At 37.2% G+C, this 16077-nt stretch overlaps 3 protein-coding genes across 3 annotated transcripts in view; all 3 read left to right on the forward strand.

Annotated features, from left to right (window-relative positions):
* LOC120202748 (TMV resistance protein N-like) overlaps positions 1-8108 on the forward strand; it is a 70969-nt gene extending 62861 nt beyond the window's left edge. Inside the window, exon 9 of the mRNA XM_039203129.1 lies at positions 7546-8108. Within this exon, the coding sequence (XP_039059060.1) occupies positions 7546-8108 (563 nt within the window). The remainder of the gene's footprint in view (positions 1-7545) is intronic.
* Positions 8109-9427: 1319 nt separating this feature from the next.
* On the forward strand, positions 9428-10628 carry LOC120202749 (L-type lectin-domain containing receptor kinase S.4-like). Its single transcript, XM_039203130.1, has 3 exons — positions 9428-9506; positions 9887-10012; positions 10060-10628. Exons 1-3 carry the CDS (start codon positions 9428-9430, stop codon positions 10626-10628), a joined length of 774 nt encoding a protein of 257 aa, XP_039059061.1.
* Positions 10629-11017: 389 nt separating this feature from the next.
* The window catches only part of LOC120202849 (disease resistance protein RUN1-like), a 62605-nt gene continuing 57545 nt past the window's right edge, over positions 11018-16077 (forward strand). The window contains exons 1-2 of the mRNA XM_039203208.1: positions 11018-11546; positions 13236-13321. Of these exons, the coding sequence (XP_039059139.1) occupies positions 11059-11546; positions 13236-13321 (574 nt within the window). The 5' untranslated portion in view covers positions 11018-11058. The remainder of the gene's footprint in view (positions 11547-13235; positions 13322-16077) is intronic.

The following is a 16077-nucleotide window of genomic DNA, read 5'->3' on the forward strand; positions in this document are numbered from 1 at the left end:
CCTTATCTAAAACAATTAAAACCCAGGGGCTCATAATCATCTGATGCCCGTTTTGCTAGAGAATCTATTATGGCATTCCTTTTTATTATTCTTTGGCTTACAACGCCAAATTCTAATAACACTTGTTGTCGAGCTATTCTTCTGGTCAATGCTGATAACTGTGTTAAGCACTTCAAAGGATTAAGTTTGGAGATCAATCGAGTAGTATAATATAACATGTACTACCTGAGCATTCAAGTAGTCCACACCAAAGCACCTCATGCCTCCTAGATTGATAGGTATTGGATCTTGCAATCAATGACCTTTTCACTCAGATAATAAAATGGCTCGTCCATTATTCCAGACTCATCATGCAGTCCCATATATCTCAAAGAATTTTCAAAGAATGTCAAATAGGAGATTCATGGTCTATCAGAAACTTGTGCACTACTATATTTGTATTCACTGTCATGTTTTGATAAGATCGAGAAAAGATGTCTTTGGAATCTTGAAGCAACTCTATCGGCTTTTGTCTCATTTCACGTCACAAAGTACTGTCAATCTCGATTTCTTCATCGTGAGATAAGATATGTTTGTCCTTTTTTACCAGCCTCAATAGTTTGTAAACATCACATTCTACCTCATTTTTGCACTCACATATTTCTTCTAAAAACAACCGCTCAAAATTTATCTAATGATTAAAGTTAAAAAACATTCATGTTATTAATGATTAGGAAACCTGCAAAGAAAATGTGGAACGAATATATACATTTGTAAGAGTAATAAACATTTGTATGGAATGAATGAAATAATAATAAAATATCAAAAATGAAATAAAAGAATATAATAAATGATAAAGAATATGAAAATGTATAAAATGATTGCCACTTGAGAAATAAAGGAAAGCATCTTCACAAAAGATTCCTTAATGCTCGAGGGCAAAGACATAAGGGTTAATTTCGACTATTACTCTAAATTTCATCTAAAAACTACAAGGAGTTCCTTTGTAGTCCACTTGTTCAGTTCTTCTTCAGGGAAACATGGCCAGATTTTAGTGCCATTTTTCCAACCCAAGCATTCAGTCATCTTGCTGACATGCAACTCTTGATCTTTCATCCTCTTCTTCATCAGCTGCTTCCACCAAATGTGGTTCAACATTAACCTTTCCAAACTGGAAAGTGTTTTTTATATGCCTCAAAACACTGACATCTCTCTCTTCTTCTTGCTTGTTTAGCTCTTTCTTCACTCTTGGGATTGGGTAACTCTTAACTTTGATTTGATGCTCATAATTTAAACAATAATTGTCAAATGTGGGGCTCCATAATTGTGACCCTGCTGAGATTATCCTCCGTAGAATCCAACTTTTACTTTGACAAAGTCCAAGTAAACACATCTGCCATGTGCAACAGCCAACAGATGACTGACCATTGAAGTTCATATCATTTCTGTTTTGAACAATCTGTTGCCAATGGATCATTGGTTTCATTTTCACAACATTTATCCTCAACTAAAATGGATATAAATGTCAATGGTGGGGCTCCATAATTGTGACCCTGCTGAGAGTATCCTCCGTACAATCCAGACTTCATTGAAAAGTCTCCTCTATCATTTTCTTATGCAAGAAATTAATGTTTTCTGAATATATAGGTTGAATAGGGTAATGTCAAAGTTGGGCAACTGTTTATTTTCAACTCTACCTCTAGTTGATGTACAAAGCCTTCTCAAGTACAATATTTATTCCTCAGTCCTCACTCTTTGGTATCATTAACATGGCTTATTTCCTCTCACTTCTCTCAACTCTCTTCTTCCTCATAGTGTCACCTTCTTCTTCACAACCCATCTAGTTCTTCTTCCCCAGATTCAAACACTTAAATGACCCCAACAACTTAACATTAACAGGGGTGTCACAGATTGAACAAAATGGCATTTTACGCGTAACTAATTACACCCCTCGTTTAGTGGGTAAATCAAGAACACAGAAGTAGTTGAAGATTGGAGCTGGAGATTGACGAGGCGGATTCGGTCGTGTTTACAAAGGAACAGTTGGAAATTCAAACACTCAAGTTGCTGTCAAGCAAGTTTCCCATGAATCAAAGCAAGGTTTACGTGAATTTGTTGCAGAAATTTCTAGTATCAGAAGGCTTCGACATCGGAATTTGGTTCAGCTATTGGGATGGTGCAGGAGAAGAGGCGACCTTCTTCTTGTTTACAATTTCATGGCTAATGGCAGTTTAGATAAGTTTTTGTTTGATGACCCTAGCTATAACTATCCTGAATTGGGACCAAAGATTTAGGATCATAAAGGGTGTGGCTTCTGGTCTTCTCTATTTACACGAAGGATATGAACAAATTGCGATTCATAGGGATGTTAAGGCCAGTAATGTATTATTAGATGATGAGCTGAATGCACGGTTAGGAGATTTCAGCCTTGCAAGATTGTACGAACATGGTTAAAATCCAGGGACAAGTCAAATTGTAGGGACAATGGGATATATAGCACCGGATCTGCCCAAGACAGGAAAGGCCACAACAAGGTCCGATTCCTATGCTTTTGGTGCACTCTTGCTCGAGGTTGCTTGTGGGCGCAGGCCTATTGATCTCAAAGCATTGCCCAATGAATTAGTGTTGGTTGATTGGAAATGATGAAGGTGAGGTGATGATGGTGCTTAAGTTGGGCCTAATTTGTTCAAATGACGTGCCTGCGGCACGGCCAAGCATGAGGAAGTTAGTAAGGTATCTTGATGGAGAGGTTGACATACCAGAAAATTCGACGCCACCAGCTGCATTTCATGGGGGCGCAGAGGGATTTGACGCCTTTGTGCTTTTGTTCTCGTCCTCATCCTCATCCCCGTCATTGGATAATATGATTTCATATCCATTCTTGGAAAATGGTAATGCCGGTAGTAGCTAGCTTCGCTTCTATTTCAAGCTCTCCACTTCCTGAGGACAAACTATATACTGTATTGTGTTTGAGACTTTGAGCTTGTATTATATGCAAAACTGTGCAAAAACCTAAACAAAGGGAATAAAAGAAAGCGATTTCTCTCACGAGCATGATGTTTCAATGATATTTTTTCTGATCCAATATTTTTGGCCAAATATATTCAATCATAATTCAAAGAAAAATATAAATTCAATTAAAATCAAATCATTAGAATCATTTCTAATTTTCTCAAATGTGTATTCAATGGCCCCAATGCAATCATAAGTTCTTGTTGCCCTAGGAGGAGGAGTATGCTGATGGTGGTGACATTTTCTTTGACCGGAGCAAAGTTGAAGACGATCTCAGTGAGTATGGCAATACATTAATGTTTTTCAATCTACAATACTACAATTCCGGGAAGAACCACAAATCGAATCATTAATCTGATATCAAAGGTGAAGCTAATTAGATTTGCTTTGCTTTTTCTGTTTTGTAATTCACCAGCATTGTATTATTAGGGAAACCACGGTAGATGCTGGGCATCTTTCTTTTATGATTTCTACACAGTGAGTTGTGAAGTAGCTTGAACTGAAGTTACTTCCTTAGGCTTGTAAAGTTATTATCAATTCCTCTGGCTGCAATTACTCAGATGACTTTGGAAATCAAAGTTTACCTTCTTCTCCATAAAGAAATGACTGGGTAACTCTTAACTTTGATTTGATTCTCATAATTGAAGCAATGCTTGTCAAATGTGGGACCTCATAATTAATGTTTAGTTGACAAGTCTCCCTCTATCATTTTTCTTATACAAGAAATTAATGTTCTCTTAATATTTATAGATTGATTGATGTGAAACGTAGAAAGTGGTGGGAAGTAGAGCAAGTATGACATGACTCGGTTATGGGGAAAAAATATCAACCATAGAAGCTAGCCCCGAGTATACTCATTGAACTAAAGCGTGGAAAAAGCAAATCATAGCCAGTAGACACATGGCTTCGAAAGAAAACTTGGACAGATTGACGGAAGATAGAATAGGATAATATCAGAGTTTGAGAACTATTATTTTTTGTTGATGAACAAAGCCTTCTCAAATCTATAACCCCAAAATTTTCCTTCTCATAATTCATCATGTCATTGTTACCTTCAACTTTATCATGTATTTCTAGAAAGAAATACGATGTTTTCTTGAGTTTTAGAGGTGAAGATACCCTCAAAAACTTCACAGATCATCTCTATGATGCTCTAAATCGAAGTGGAATTATCACTTTCAGGGATGATCCAAAGATGGATGCCGGTGAAGAGATCGCACCACAACTCTTCCGAGCCATTCAACAATCGTGGTGCTCGGTAATTGTTTTTTCAGGAACCTATGCCTTTTCAAGTTGGTGCTTGGAGGAGCTTGCTGAGATTGTAAAACAAAAAAACGAGAAAGGACATAAAGTGTTTCCAATTTTCTACGATGTGAATCCATCTGATTTAAGAAAACAGAAAGAAAAAGTTGAAGAAGCATTTGCCAAACTTGCAGAGAGATACAAGGAAGATAAAGAAAAGATTCTAAGGTGGCGAAATGCTTTGACTCAAGTGGCTAACATCAAAGGATGGCATTTAAATAACAGGTAAACCATTCTTTTCTTTCCTGTTTTCTTGTTTAATTAATTTAATAATTATAAAAATGAACTGAATTTTATTTCTTTGCAGGCATGAATCCGAGTTTATCGGGAGATATTGTTAGAAAAATATCAGCAAAATTATGTCAGACATATCCAACTGTTCATGATGAGTTGGTTGGAATTAGTTCACGCTTGGAGGAGTTGTATTCCAAAATAGAGATTGGGGAAGATGACATCCGTATCATAGGAATTTGCGGAATGGGTGGCATCGGTAAAACAACTCTCGCAAGAGTTGTATACGACCAAATGTCATCTCATTTTGAAGGTAAATGCTTCATTGCTGACGTTCGAGAAGTTTCAGACAAAGTTGGACTCGTTTCTCTACAGAAGCAACTTCTTTTCCAGATCTTGTCTGCTGAAGTCTTCGAATTTTTCAATGTTCATGAAGGGAATGCCATAATTAGGCGCAGATTATCTAACAAAAAGGTCCTTGTTGTGATTGATGACGTGGATAATTTACAGCACTTGAAATGCTTGGTTGGAAGGCATGATTGGTTCGGTTTAGGGAGTAGAATCATCATAACAACAAGAGATGAACACTTGCTCCAATCTTACCGAGTTGATGATGCGTATAAGCCTTCAACATTGAATGACAGCGAGGCACTTCAACTTTTCAGTTTGAAAGCTTTTGATAGTGAGACAGCACCAAATGATGTTTTCATTGAGCTTTCTGAACATGTTGCAAAATATGCCAGTGGTCTCTCCTTAGCTCTTGAAGTCTTGGGTTCTTTCTTGTGCGGTAGAGATGTAGCTCAATGGAGAAGTGCAATCCAAAGACTTGAAAAGGATTCTAACAAAGAGATTATTGACAGACTTCGAATTAGCTTTGATGGATTGGAAGAAACGGAGAAGAACATATTTCTAGATATAGCATGCTTCTTCAATGGGGACGAGAAAGATTTTGTAATGAAAGTATTGGATGGCTGTGAGTTTTTCCCGGATATCGGAATCGATGTTCTCATTAAGAAGTCTCTACTAACAGTTGACGAAAACAACAAATTGTGGATGCACAACTTACTACAAGAAATGGGAAGAAGAATTGTTCGAGAAAAGTCTATTGAGGAGCCTGGAAAACGTTGTAGATTGTGGGAGGAACAGGATGTATATCATGTGCTAACGAAGAACACTGTAAGTCATTCCAGGGAAATTGCATATTTTATTAATGTTAAAGACAAATGATACACACAATGTAATTTTTCACAAGTTTTATCACAGAAATTGCCGCATTTTATTTTGTGTTTCTTATGTCTTACTTTTGAATGTTTTTAGGCTACGGAAGTGATTCAAGGCATGATCATTGACAATAAAAGGTAGCAAAACATACATAAACATGCATCCATGTGTAAATTTCATATTCGGTCAAAAGTGACCCTTAAAGTTTTATTATATCACTGTACTCAAATTACACTGTTCCTCATTGAGTTATACTCCCTTTCTTATTTTACTCATTGTACTTTTAGTTTTTCTAATTTATTTTGAAAATCCTTGAAGAATCATCTCTATGTTTCTATTCGGATGTGTGGGATAGAGTGCTTGACGGAGCATAGATAAATTAAGTGTTGGAGCAGCCTTGCTTTTAGGTATGGAATGCTTTGGGATATTTTCAAATTTGAACTGAGTTTTCGTTGTTTTACCCTTGGTTATCAGGATATCCAACAAGATGCTCAATTTGAATGTTAATGCTGTCTCGAAGATGAAAAAATTGAGATTGCTCAAAGTCCTTTGCCTCTCAAATTGTGATGAACTCAAATATCTTCCTAATGAGTTACGGCTCTTAGATTGGATGGGATATCCTTTAAGATTCTTACCTCCAAGCTTCCAACCAGACAACCTGGTTGCACTTCTGCTACCATACAGTCGCATTGAACAACTATGGAGGGGAAATATAGTAAGAACTAATTCATGCGACCCTTGTTTTCTAACTTATTTTAGGAATATTAACGAAATAATCTCTAATTTCTTATTATTTTCAGCAGCCCCTGTATAAGTTGAAAGTGCTCAACCTCAAAGGGTCCGAAAACCTGATCGAGACACCGGACTTTACAATAGCCCCAAATCTGGAAATTTTGATATTGGAAGGTTGTTCAAGAATAGTAGATGTTCATCCATCAGTCGGAGTTCTTTCGAGGCTTAAACTTTTGAATTTAAGAAGCTGCACAAGTCTTAGGAATCTTCCAACCAAAATTGGAATAGAATCTCTTGAAACATTAATCCTAAAAGATTGTAGAAACCTCATTAGTCTCCCAAGCAGCATTGGTGGGTGTAAATGTCTAAAAACTCTTGATCTTTCAGGTTGCTATAAAGTTGCAAATTTGCCGGAGAATTTGCAGCAAGTAGAGTTGTTGGAAGAGCTTGACTTAAGTGAAACAGCCATAGCAAAACCACCATCCTTCATTTTTCAACTTAAAAATCTTAAACTTTTGTCTTTGAGTAGGCTCAAGACACCATCATCTAAGTTAGCACCAAATCTACCTTCTCTTTTCCAGGTATTCCAAAGAGGACGGATCGAGTCTGTGCCTCTCATGTTACATTCACTGTCAGGTTTGATTTCGTTAAGAGAGCTGAAACTAAGGAACTGCAATCTTCGTGAAGGAGATATTCCAAGTGACATTCATTGTTTACCCTATTTGGAAAAGCTTGAGCTTGGTGGTAACAATTTCATCAGCGTACCTGTGTCTGTTATTAGATTTCCCAGTCTTCAATATCTTGGATTGTCAAATTGCAGGGAGCTCAAATCGTTTCCTAGTCTTGGTGCTTCTCTAGAACTATTTGCAACTCCATCAAATATTTGCAATGCAGTGGATTTGACACGGTTTAATGGTCTTCACTGCTACAAAATTGTTGAGAATATCAATGCATCAACAACGCTGAAAATCTATCTTAAGGTCGATTTATCATTCTTTGTATTTACAGAATCTCATTCTTGAAGAATTACAGTATTAGTTACCAAACAACATTTTATTTTGCAGATAGTTGCATGTTTAAGAAAAAGTTTTGATGTTGTTATGCCCGGAGGTGAAATCCCAAAATGGTTCAGCCATCAAACAGTTGGCTCTTCAATCAAGATACCATTGCCTAACAATATTCAGAATGATAGTCAATGGATCGGAGTTGCTTTCTGCTGCATTTTTGTCAATGATGATGCTTCAAGGGATGAGGAACTCACATGTGATGCTGTTATCCATCATAGGAATTCTGGACAAGCTGATTCTGATGGATCTGGTTTTCGGGGTAGAAATCCTCGACGTGTCTCAGGAGACGGCTGGATTTTTTCTAAAGAATATAACCAGCCCATAATAAAGGACCACCTTTATTGTTGTTTTTTGTTCCGTGACAGATTATATCCATTTTCCTTAGAGGATAAATGTGGTGAAAGTGAAACTGAGAATTCATCAACATTGGATTGCTCAAATCAGGAATTCGATGAACTCCAGTTTTCAGTCACATCCGATGATAGTCACATAAGTGTTAAGGTGAACAAATGTGGGCTTCAAATAGTTTATCAGAAAGATTTGGAAGATATCAATGAAGATTAATAGCTGAAGGTCCCCTTATAAAGTGAAGACATAATGTTTATGAGGAGACCGAGGTCGTGATTGCAGACCGTGAGTGCAGCATTATTGCTGCTATTATTGTAGCTGTTATTACTGCATGCATGCTTCATGCAGACTGCCATGCAGGGACAGTGTCACGGGCACATGTGGGGGAGTGCATGCAGGGGAGAGACGCATGGAGTGCAATGCGTCTTCGGGGGGAGGGGATAGACGCATGGAGTGCAATGCGTCTTTGGGGTGTACTGTAGCAATCACCCCATGTGATGAAATAATTCCGAGACAGCATTATTTTACGAAATAAAATTATCAGCAACATTATCTGTAAAAATCAGCCTACAAGAGAAATTAATGTTTTCTGAATATTTAGATTGCTACAGTACACCCCAAAGACGCATTGCACTCCATGCGTCTCTCCCATTTCCCCCCTAAGACATTGCACTCCATGCGTCTATCCCCTCCCCCCGAAGACGTATTGCACTCCATGCGTCTCTCCCCTGCATGCACTCCCCCACATGCGCCCGTGACACTGCCCCTGCATGGCAGTCTGCATGCATGCTGCATGGCAGTCTGCATGCATGCTGCATGGCAGTCTGCATGCATGCTGCATGCAGTAATAACAGCAGCAATAATAGCAACAATAATGCTAATGTTTTCTGAATATATAGATTGAATAAGATAAATGTCAAAGTTGGAGAACTATTTATTTTGAACTCTATCTCTAGTTGATGTACAGAGCCTTCTCAAGTACATTATTGCTTCCTCAGTCCTCACCATTGGTTTCCAGAATTTATATCCTTTTTGATCCAAGTGCCTTGATCTCACTCTTTGGTATCATTAACATGGCTTATTTCCTCTCACTTCTCTCAACTCTCTTCTTCCTCATAGTCTCATCTTCTTCTTCAAAACCCACCGAGTTCTTCTTCCCCGGATTCAGACACATAAGCGACCCCAACTACTTAACATTAACAGGGGTGTCACATATTGAACAAAATGGCATTTTACGCTTAACTAATTACACCCCTCGTTTAGTGGGTAAAGCTTTTTATAGCTCTGCATTTAGATTCAAGAACTCTAGTAATGGCCCATCCTTTTCATTTTCAACCTCGTTTGTTTTGGCCATAGTTCCCGAGTTTCGAAGGTTTGGTGGTCACGGCCTTGCTTTCACAATCACCACTTCTGTAGATCGCAGAGCACCTTCAAATCAGTATCTAGGAATCCTCAACGCGACCGATATGGGTAACTTCTCGAACCATCTTGTTGCAGTTGAGTTCGACACGGTTCAGGATTTTGAGTTTTGAGACATGGAAGACAATCATGTCGGTATTGACATAAACAGCTTGCACTCAAATGCTTCAGTCTCTGCCAGTTACTACACCCAAGGTGGTTCCACAAAACAAAAACCTACTCTCAAGAGTGGGAAACTAATCCAAGCTTGGATTGATTACGATTCAGTTGAGAACGTCATGAATGTAACGATTGCACCCACTTCTAAAAGACCGACATCTCCCCTCTTGTCTTTTCATTAAGATCTCTCGCCGTTTCTTCACGAGTTTATGTATGTTGGTTTCTCAGCTTCTACAGGCCATGTTCATGCCAACTCTCATTATATTTTAGGGTGGAGCTTTAAGATCAATGGACAAGCCAAGGCTCTTGATCTATCGTCGCTGCCTTCATTCCCTGGACCACAAAAAAAAATACAACATTAACAGTTGGTGTCTCAGTTTCATCTGCTGTTGTCATAATTGCTCTTTCCATTGCAGTTTATGTCATTATCAAAATCAAGAACACAGAAGTAGTTGAAGATTGGGTGCTGGAGATTGACATGGCGGTTTCGATCGAATTTACAAAGGAACACATGGAAATTCAAACACTCAAGTTGCTGTCAAGTGAGTTTCCCATGAATCAAAGCAAGGTTTACGTGAATTTGTTGCAGAAATTTCTAGTATCGGAAGGCTTCGACATCGGAATTTGGTTCAGCTATTGGGATGGTGCTGGAGAAGAGGCGACCTTCTTCTTGTTTACGATTTCATGGCTAATGGCAGTTTAGGTAAGTTTTTGTTTGATGACCCTATAACTATCCTTAATTGGGACCAAAGATTTAGGATCATAAAGGGTGTGGCTTCTGGTCTTCTCTATTTACATGAAGGATATGAACAAATTGTGATTCATAGGGATGTTAAGGCCAGTAATGTATTATTAGATGATGAGCTGAATGCACGGTTAGGAGATTTCAGCCTTGCAATATTGTATGGACATGGTTCAAATCCAGGGACAAGTCGAATTGTAGGCACAATGGGATATATAGCACCGGATCTGCCCAAGACAGGAAAGGCCACAACAAGCTCCGATGTCTATGCTTTTGGTGCACTCTTGCTCGAGGTTGCTTGTGGACGCAGGCCTATTGATCTCAATGGCCAATATTATGAAGGTGAGATGATGATGGTGCTTAAGTTAGGGCTAATTACTTCAGATGACGTGCCTGCGGCACTGGGTAACTCTTAACTTTGATTTGATTCTCATAATTGAAGTAATGCTTGTCAAATGTGGGACTTCATAATCAATGTTTAATTGACAAGTCTCCCTCTATCATTTTTCTTATACAAGAAGTTAATGTTCTCTTAATATATATAGATTGATTGAAGTGAAACGTAGAAAGTGATGGGAAGTAGAGCAAGTATGACATGACTCGGTTATGGGGGAAAAATATCAATCATAGAAGCTAGCCCCGAGTATACGCATTGAACTAAAGCGTGGAAAATGCAAATCATAGCCAGTAGCCACATGACTTCGAAAACTTGGACCAATTGACGGGGGATAGAATAGGATAATATCAGAGTTTGAGAACTATTATTTCTTGTTGATTAACAAAGCCTTCTCAAATACAAATCAATCTCAAATCTATAACCCAAAATTTTCCTTCTCATAATTCATCATGTCATTGTTACCTTCAACTTTATCATGTATTTCTAGAAAGAAATACGATGTTTTCTTGAGTTTTAGAGGTGAAGATACCCGCAAAAACTTCACAGATCATCTCTATGATGCTCTAAATCGAAGTGGAATTATCACTTTCAAGGATGATTCAAAGATGGATGCCGGTGAAGAGATCGCACCACAACTCTTCCGAGCCATTCAACAATCGTGGTGCTCGGTAATTGTTTTTTCAGGAACCTATGCCTTTTCAAGTTGGTGCTTGGAGGAGCTTGCTGAGATTGTTAAGCAAAAAAACGAGAAAGGACATAAAGTGTTTCCAATTTTCTACGATGTGAATCCATCTGATTTAAGAAAACAGAAAGAAAAAGTTGAAGAAGCATTTGCCAAACTTGCAGAGAGATACAAGGAAGATAAAGAAAAGATTCTAAGGTGGCGAAATGCTTTGACTCAAGTGGCTAACATCAAAGGATGGCATTTAAATAACAGGTAAACCATTCTTTTCTTTCCTGTTTTCTTGTTTAATTAATTTAATAATTATAAAAATGAACTGAATTTTATTTCTTTGTAGGCATGAATCAGAGTTTATCGGAGATATTGTTAGAAAAATATCAGCAAAATTATGTCAGACATATCCAATTGTTCATGATGAGTTGATTGGAATCAGTTCACGCTTGGAGGAGCTGTATTCAAAAATAGAGATTGGCGAAGATGACATCCGCATCATAGGAATTTGCGGAATGGGTGGCATCGGTAAAACAACTCTCGCAAGAGTTGTATACGACCAAATGTCATCTCATTTTGAAGGTAAATGCTTCATTGCTGACGTTCGAGAAGTTTCAGACAAATTTGGACTCGTTTCTCTACAGAAGCAACTTCTTTTCCAGATCTTGTCTGGTGAAGTCTTCGAATTTTTCAATGTTCATGAAGGGAATGCCATAATTAGGCGCAGATTATCTAACAAAAAGGTCCTTGTTGTGATTGATGATGTGGATAATTTACAGCACTTGAAATGCTTGGTTGGAAGGCATGATTGGTTCGGTTTAGGGAGTAGAATCATTATAACAACAAGAGATGAACACTTGCTCCAATCTTACCGAGTTGATGATGCGTATAAGCCTTCAACATTGAATGACAGCGAGGCACTTCAACTTTTCAGTTTGAAAGCTTTTGATAGTGAGACAGCACCAAATGATGTTTTCATTGAGCTTTCTGAACATGTTGCAAAATATGCCAGTGGTCTCCCCTTAGCTCTTGAAGTCTTGGGTTCTTTCTTGTGCGGTAGAGATGTAGCTCAATGGAGAAGTGCAATCCAAAGACTTGAAAAGGATTCTAACAAAGAGATTATTGACAGACTTCGAATTAGCTTTGATGGATTGGAAGAAACGGAGAAGAACATATTTCTAGATATAGCATGCTTCTTCAATGGGGACGAGAAAGATTTTGTAATGATAGTATTGGATGGCTGTGAGTTTTTCCCGGATATCGGAATCGATGTTCTCATTAAGAAGTCTCTACTAACAGTTGACGAAAACAACAAATTATGGATGCATAACTTACTACAAGAAATGGGAAGAAGAATTGTTCGGGAAAAATCTATTGAGGAGCCTGGAAAACGTTGTAGATTGTGGGAGGAAAAGGATGTATATCATGTGCTAACGAAGAACACTGTGAGTCATTCCAGGGAAATTGCATATTATATTAACGTTAAAGACATCAATGATACACACAATGTAATTTTTCACAAGTTTTATCACAGAAATTTCCTCATTCTATTTTGTGTTTCTTATGTCTTACTTTTGAATGTTTTTAGGCTACGGAAGCGATTGAAGGCATGATCATTGACAATAAAAGGTAGCAAAACATACATAAACATGCACCCATGTGTAAATTTCATATTCGGTCAAAAGTGACCCTTAAAGTTTTATTCTATCACTCCGTTCCTCGTTGAGTTATACTCTCTTTCTTATTTTACTCACTGTACTTTTAATTTTTCTAATTTATTTTGAAAATCCTTGAAGAATCATCTCTATGTTTCTATTCGGATGTGTGGGATACGAGTGGTTGACGGAGCATAGACAAATTAAGTTTTGGAGCAGCCTTGCTTTTAGGTATGGAATGCTTTGGGATATTTTCAAATTTGAACTGAATTTTCGTTGTTTTACCCTTGGTTATCAGGATATCCAACAAGATGCTCAATTTGAATGTTAATGCTGTCTCGAAGATGAAAAAATTGAGATTGCTCAAAGTCCTTTGCCTCTCAAATTGTGATGAACTCAAATATCTTCCTAATGCGTTACGACTGTTAGATTGGATGGGATATCTGTCATAACCATTTTTTTTGTAAAATAATTAAATATTATTTTAAAAACGATTATGACTTTAATTTAGAAAAATTGGGGAATTTGGAATTAATTTGAATTAAATTGAAAATAGAGTCGCCATCGACCTTTGGGTTAGGTAGGTCAAATACCTAAAAACGTCTTTTAACAATTTTAAGAAAAATCATTTTTTAAGACAAAATTAAGTCTGCGTCACCAAAGATTAGATTAAATGGATTCGGGAGTCGGTTACGTGTGGGGAAGGAATAACACCCCACAACGCCCAAAAACTGGTACTGTGTCGCTTACACATTGTCGTAAATGATGGAAATGATAAATCGAATATAAAATTAACCTATGATCCATTTATTGAGATTTATTTAATTTGCCTCGAATTATTTAAAGAAAATCCTTTAACTCAATCAGAAATCTTGAAATTTGCAATCCTCCGTCGGGAAAGCTATTTCAACTATTTCTCATTCGTAAAAGAATATTCTACCATTGATTATGTTAAAAATACAAATCGAATATAATTAAAAACAATGTTTACATACGAATAAATTGATTAACTAAAAACGTGAATTGAATACAAATTAAAAATTTTGAAATTTACATTCACATAAAATAAAGTAAATTGTCATTTAAAATAACACACATTGCATCGTTTGAATAAATTAATTAGTAAAATATACTCGACTTGTTGCAAGTTCCTATGTCGTTAAAATGCCGTATCGGATCGTACCACTTCGACCAAGTGGTACTTTCCACGCCCATTCTACGCATACGTGTTCTTGAAAATATAATCGAATATTTCTTACATAGATAAAGATATAATGAAAATAAATGTAATTGGAAATACAAAATAAAATATTTGCATTAAATGAAATTGAAAACATTATTTACATAATCCAAATAATTAACTAATGAGTAAAATACACATCCATACATAAATGACTAAAATAAATTAGTAAATATTACAAACCAAAATAAATATAAAACATTTAAGGGGCTAAAATAATATAAACAGAAACTTAGGAGGCTAAACAGCAAAAAACAGAAAGTTAATGGACCAAAATAGCACTAACCGAAATTTAAAGGACTAAATAGAAAATAAAAATAATTTAGAGCCCATATCACAAACATTAAACAATCAAATACTAGAAGTGAAAATAACCCAAAAGTAAAGCTTATGACTAAATTGAAATTTCACAGAAACATGGAGGATCAAAAGGTAATTAAATAAAATGTCAGACAGTGACCAAAATAGAACATTTGCAAATATGATGGCTAAATTCAAACGTCCACAAAATATCACAACACAAGAACTTAGGACTAAAATGAAACTATTACAAACATAATGTCCAAAATTCATCATAACAAAAATATCGTAATCATACAATTATAGGACTAAAATATAAGTTCTAAAAATGAATGCTCGAAATCGAAATAAAATAAATTTCATTCACTGACTATATAATGCGGTTACAAAGGATAAGGGACCAAAAGTGAGGTTTACCCCTTAATATGAAAACACGGAAACCCCTTTGGCTTAAACGACGCCGTTCTGGTCCGCGCATAAATGACCAAAATCAGGCCAAAATTCAGTCTATGCCTCATTTCTTTCATTGCTTAAAAACAGAGAGAGGGAGAGAGAGAAAACTCTCTCAACCTTCTCACCGGAGAAGAGATTCGTCCACCGCCGGCTACGCCCGCGGCGGTGCTCGCGGCGGCGAACGGTGGCCGGAGATGGAGAAAACCCTCCAAAACCTTCCTCTCTTCACTCTCCACCTAGATCCCCAACTATCTCGACCTAAAGGTAACCCTAGCTCTCTAAATCTGAGAGTTTTACCTTCGAAAGTTTTGACAACCGACGACTGTCGGGCTTCTCGACCTCCAAACCGTGGTGAGATCCTCTCCTCTTCTCTCTTTTTTCTTTTTTATGCTTTGATTTTTTTCTTTTCTTCTGTTTCGTTTTTTTTTTTAAAAAAAAAACCGAATGCCCCTTCACTTTGGTTCTATATCTTTCTTTTATCCTCTGCCTCCGATTGCTGATGGCTGTCCTTGCATGTTTTATATGATTTTCTTACTGCCATCGAGAAAGAAATAGGGTATGAATACCCTATTTCGGCTAGATTGATAACCCCCGATTGCCTCGGGATTTCTAGTCGTTCTTTATATTTTCATTCCTTATTTTTATCTGCTTTTTCTGATTGATTTGGTACTTGATGGATATACATTACTGTGGGCGATGGACGTGGCTTGAGAGGGCTCGACAGTGGCTTGACAGCAATCGATGACGGCTCACGTGACTCGGGAAATTGGAAGGCCAATAAGCGGCGGCAGCTGAACTGGAAGAAAATTAGGGTTGAAACCCTAATCTGGACTATTTGGACCGTTGGATCAAATCTGATCCAACGGTCATGGAGAGATGCGGCTGAAACAAAAGGGTAAAACCCTAATTTATTTGGGTTGTCCAAATGGGCTTGGGTTGACTGCTGGACTTGTAACCGGGTTGGGTCCAATATTGGGCTTCAAGTGTTGTCTTTGTGGGCTCCGGGAATTGGCCTGCAAAATGCAAACATATATTAAATAATAATAATAATAATAATATAGTTAATAATAATAATAATAATATTAAAATTAAATATAAAAGACCCGGACAAAAACGGGTGTCTACAGCTGCCCCTCTTTGCACATTC

Source organism: Hibiscus syriacus, unplaced genomic scaffold (genome assembly GCF_006381635.1).
Source record: "Hibiscus syriacus cultivar Baekdansim isolate YM2019G1 unplaced genomic scaffold, ASM638163v2 tig00009009_pilon, whole genome shotgun sequence".
Taxonomy (NCBI): Eukaryota; Viridiplantae; Streptophyta; class Magnoliopsida; order Malvales; family Malvaceae; genus Hibiscus; species Hibiscus syriacus.

Excerpts from the sequence above, each read along its gene's own strand:
- LOC120202749 (XM_039203130.1), top strand. The coding sequence starts at position 9,428 with ATGGAAGACAATCATGTCGGTATTGACATAAACAGCTTGCACTCAAAT. Across the intron at positions 9,507-9,886 it reads TGCCAGTTACTACACCCAAG|TTTATGTCATTATCAAAATC; the intron begins GTGGTTCCACAA and ends TTTCCATTGCAG. Across the intron at positions 10,013-10,059 it reads AACACTCAAGTTGCTGTCAA|AAATTTCTAGTATCGGAAGG; the intron begins GTGAGTTTCCCA and ends AATTTGTTGCAG.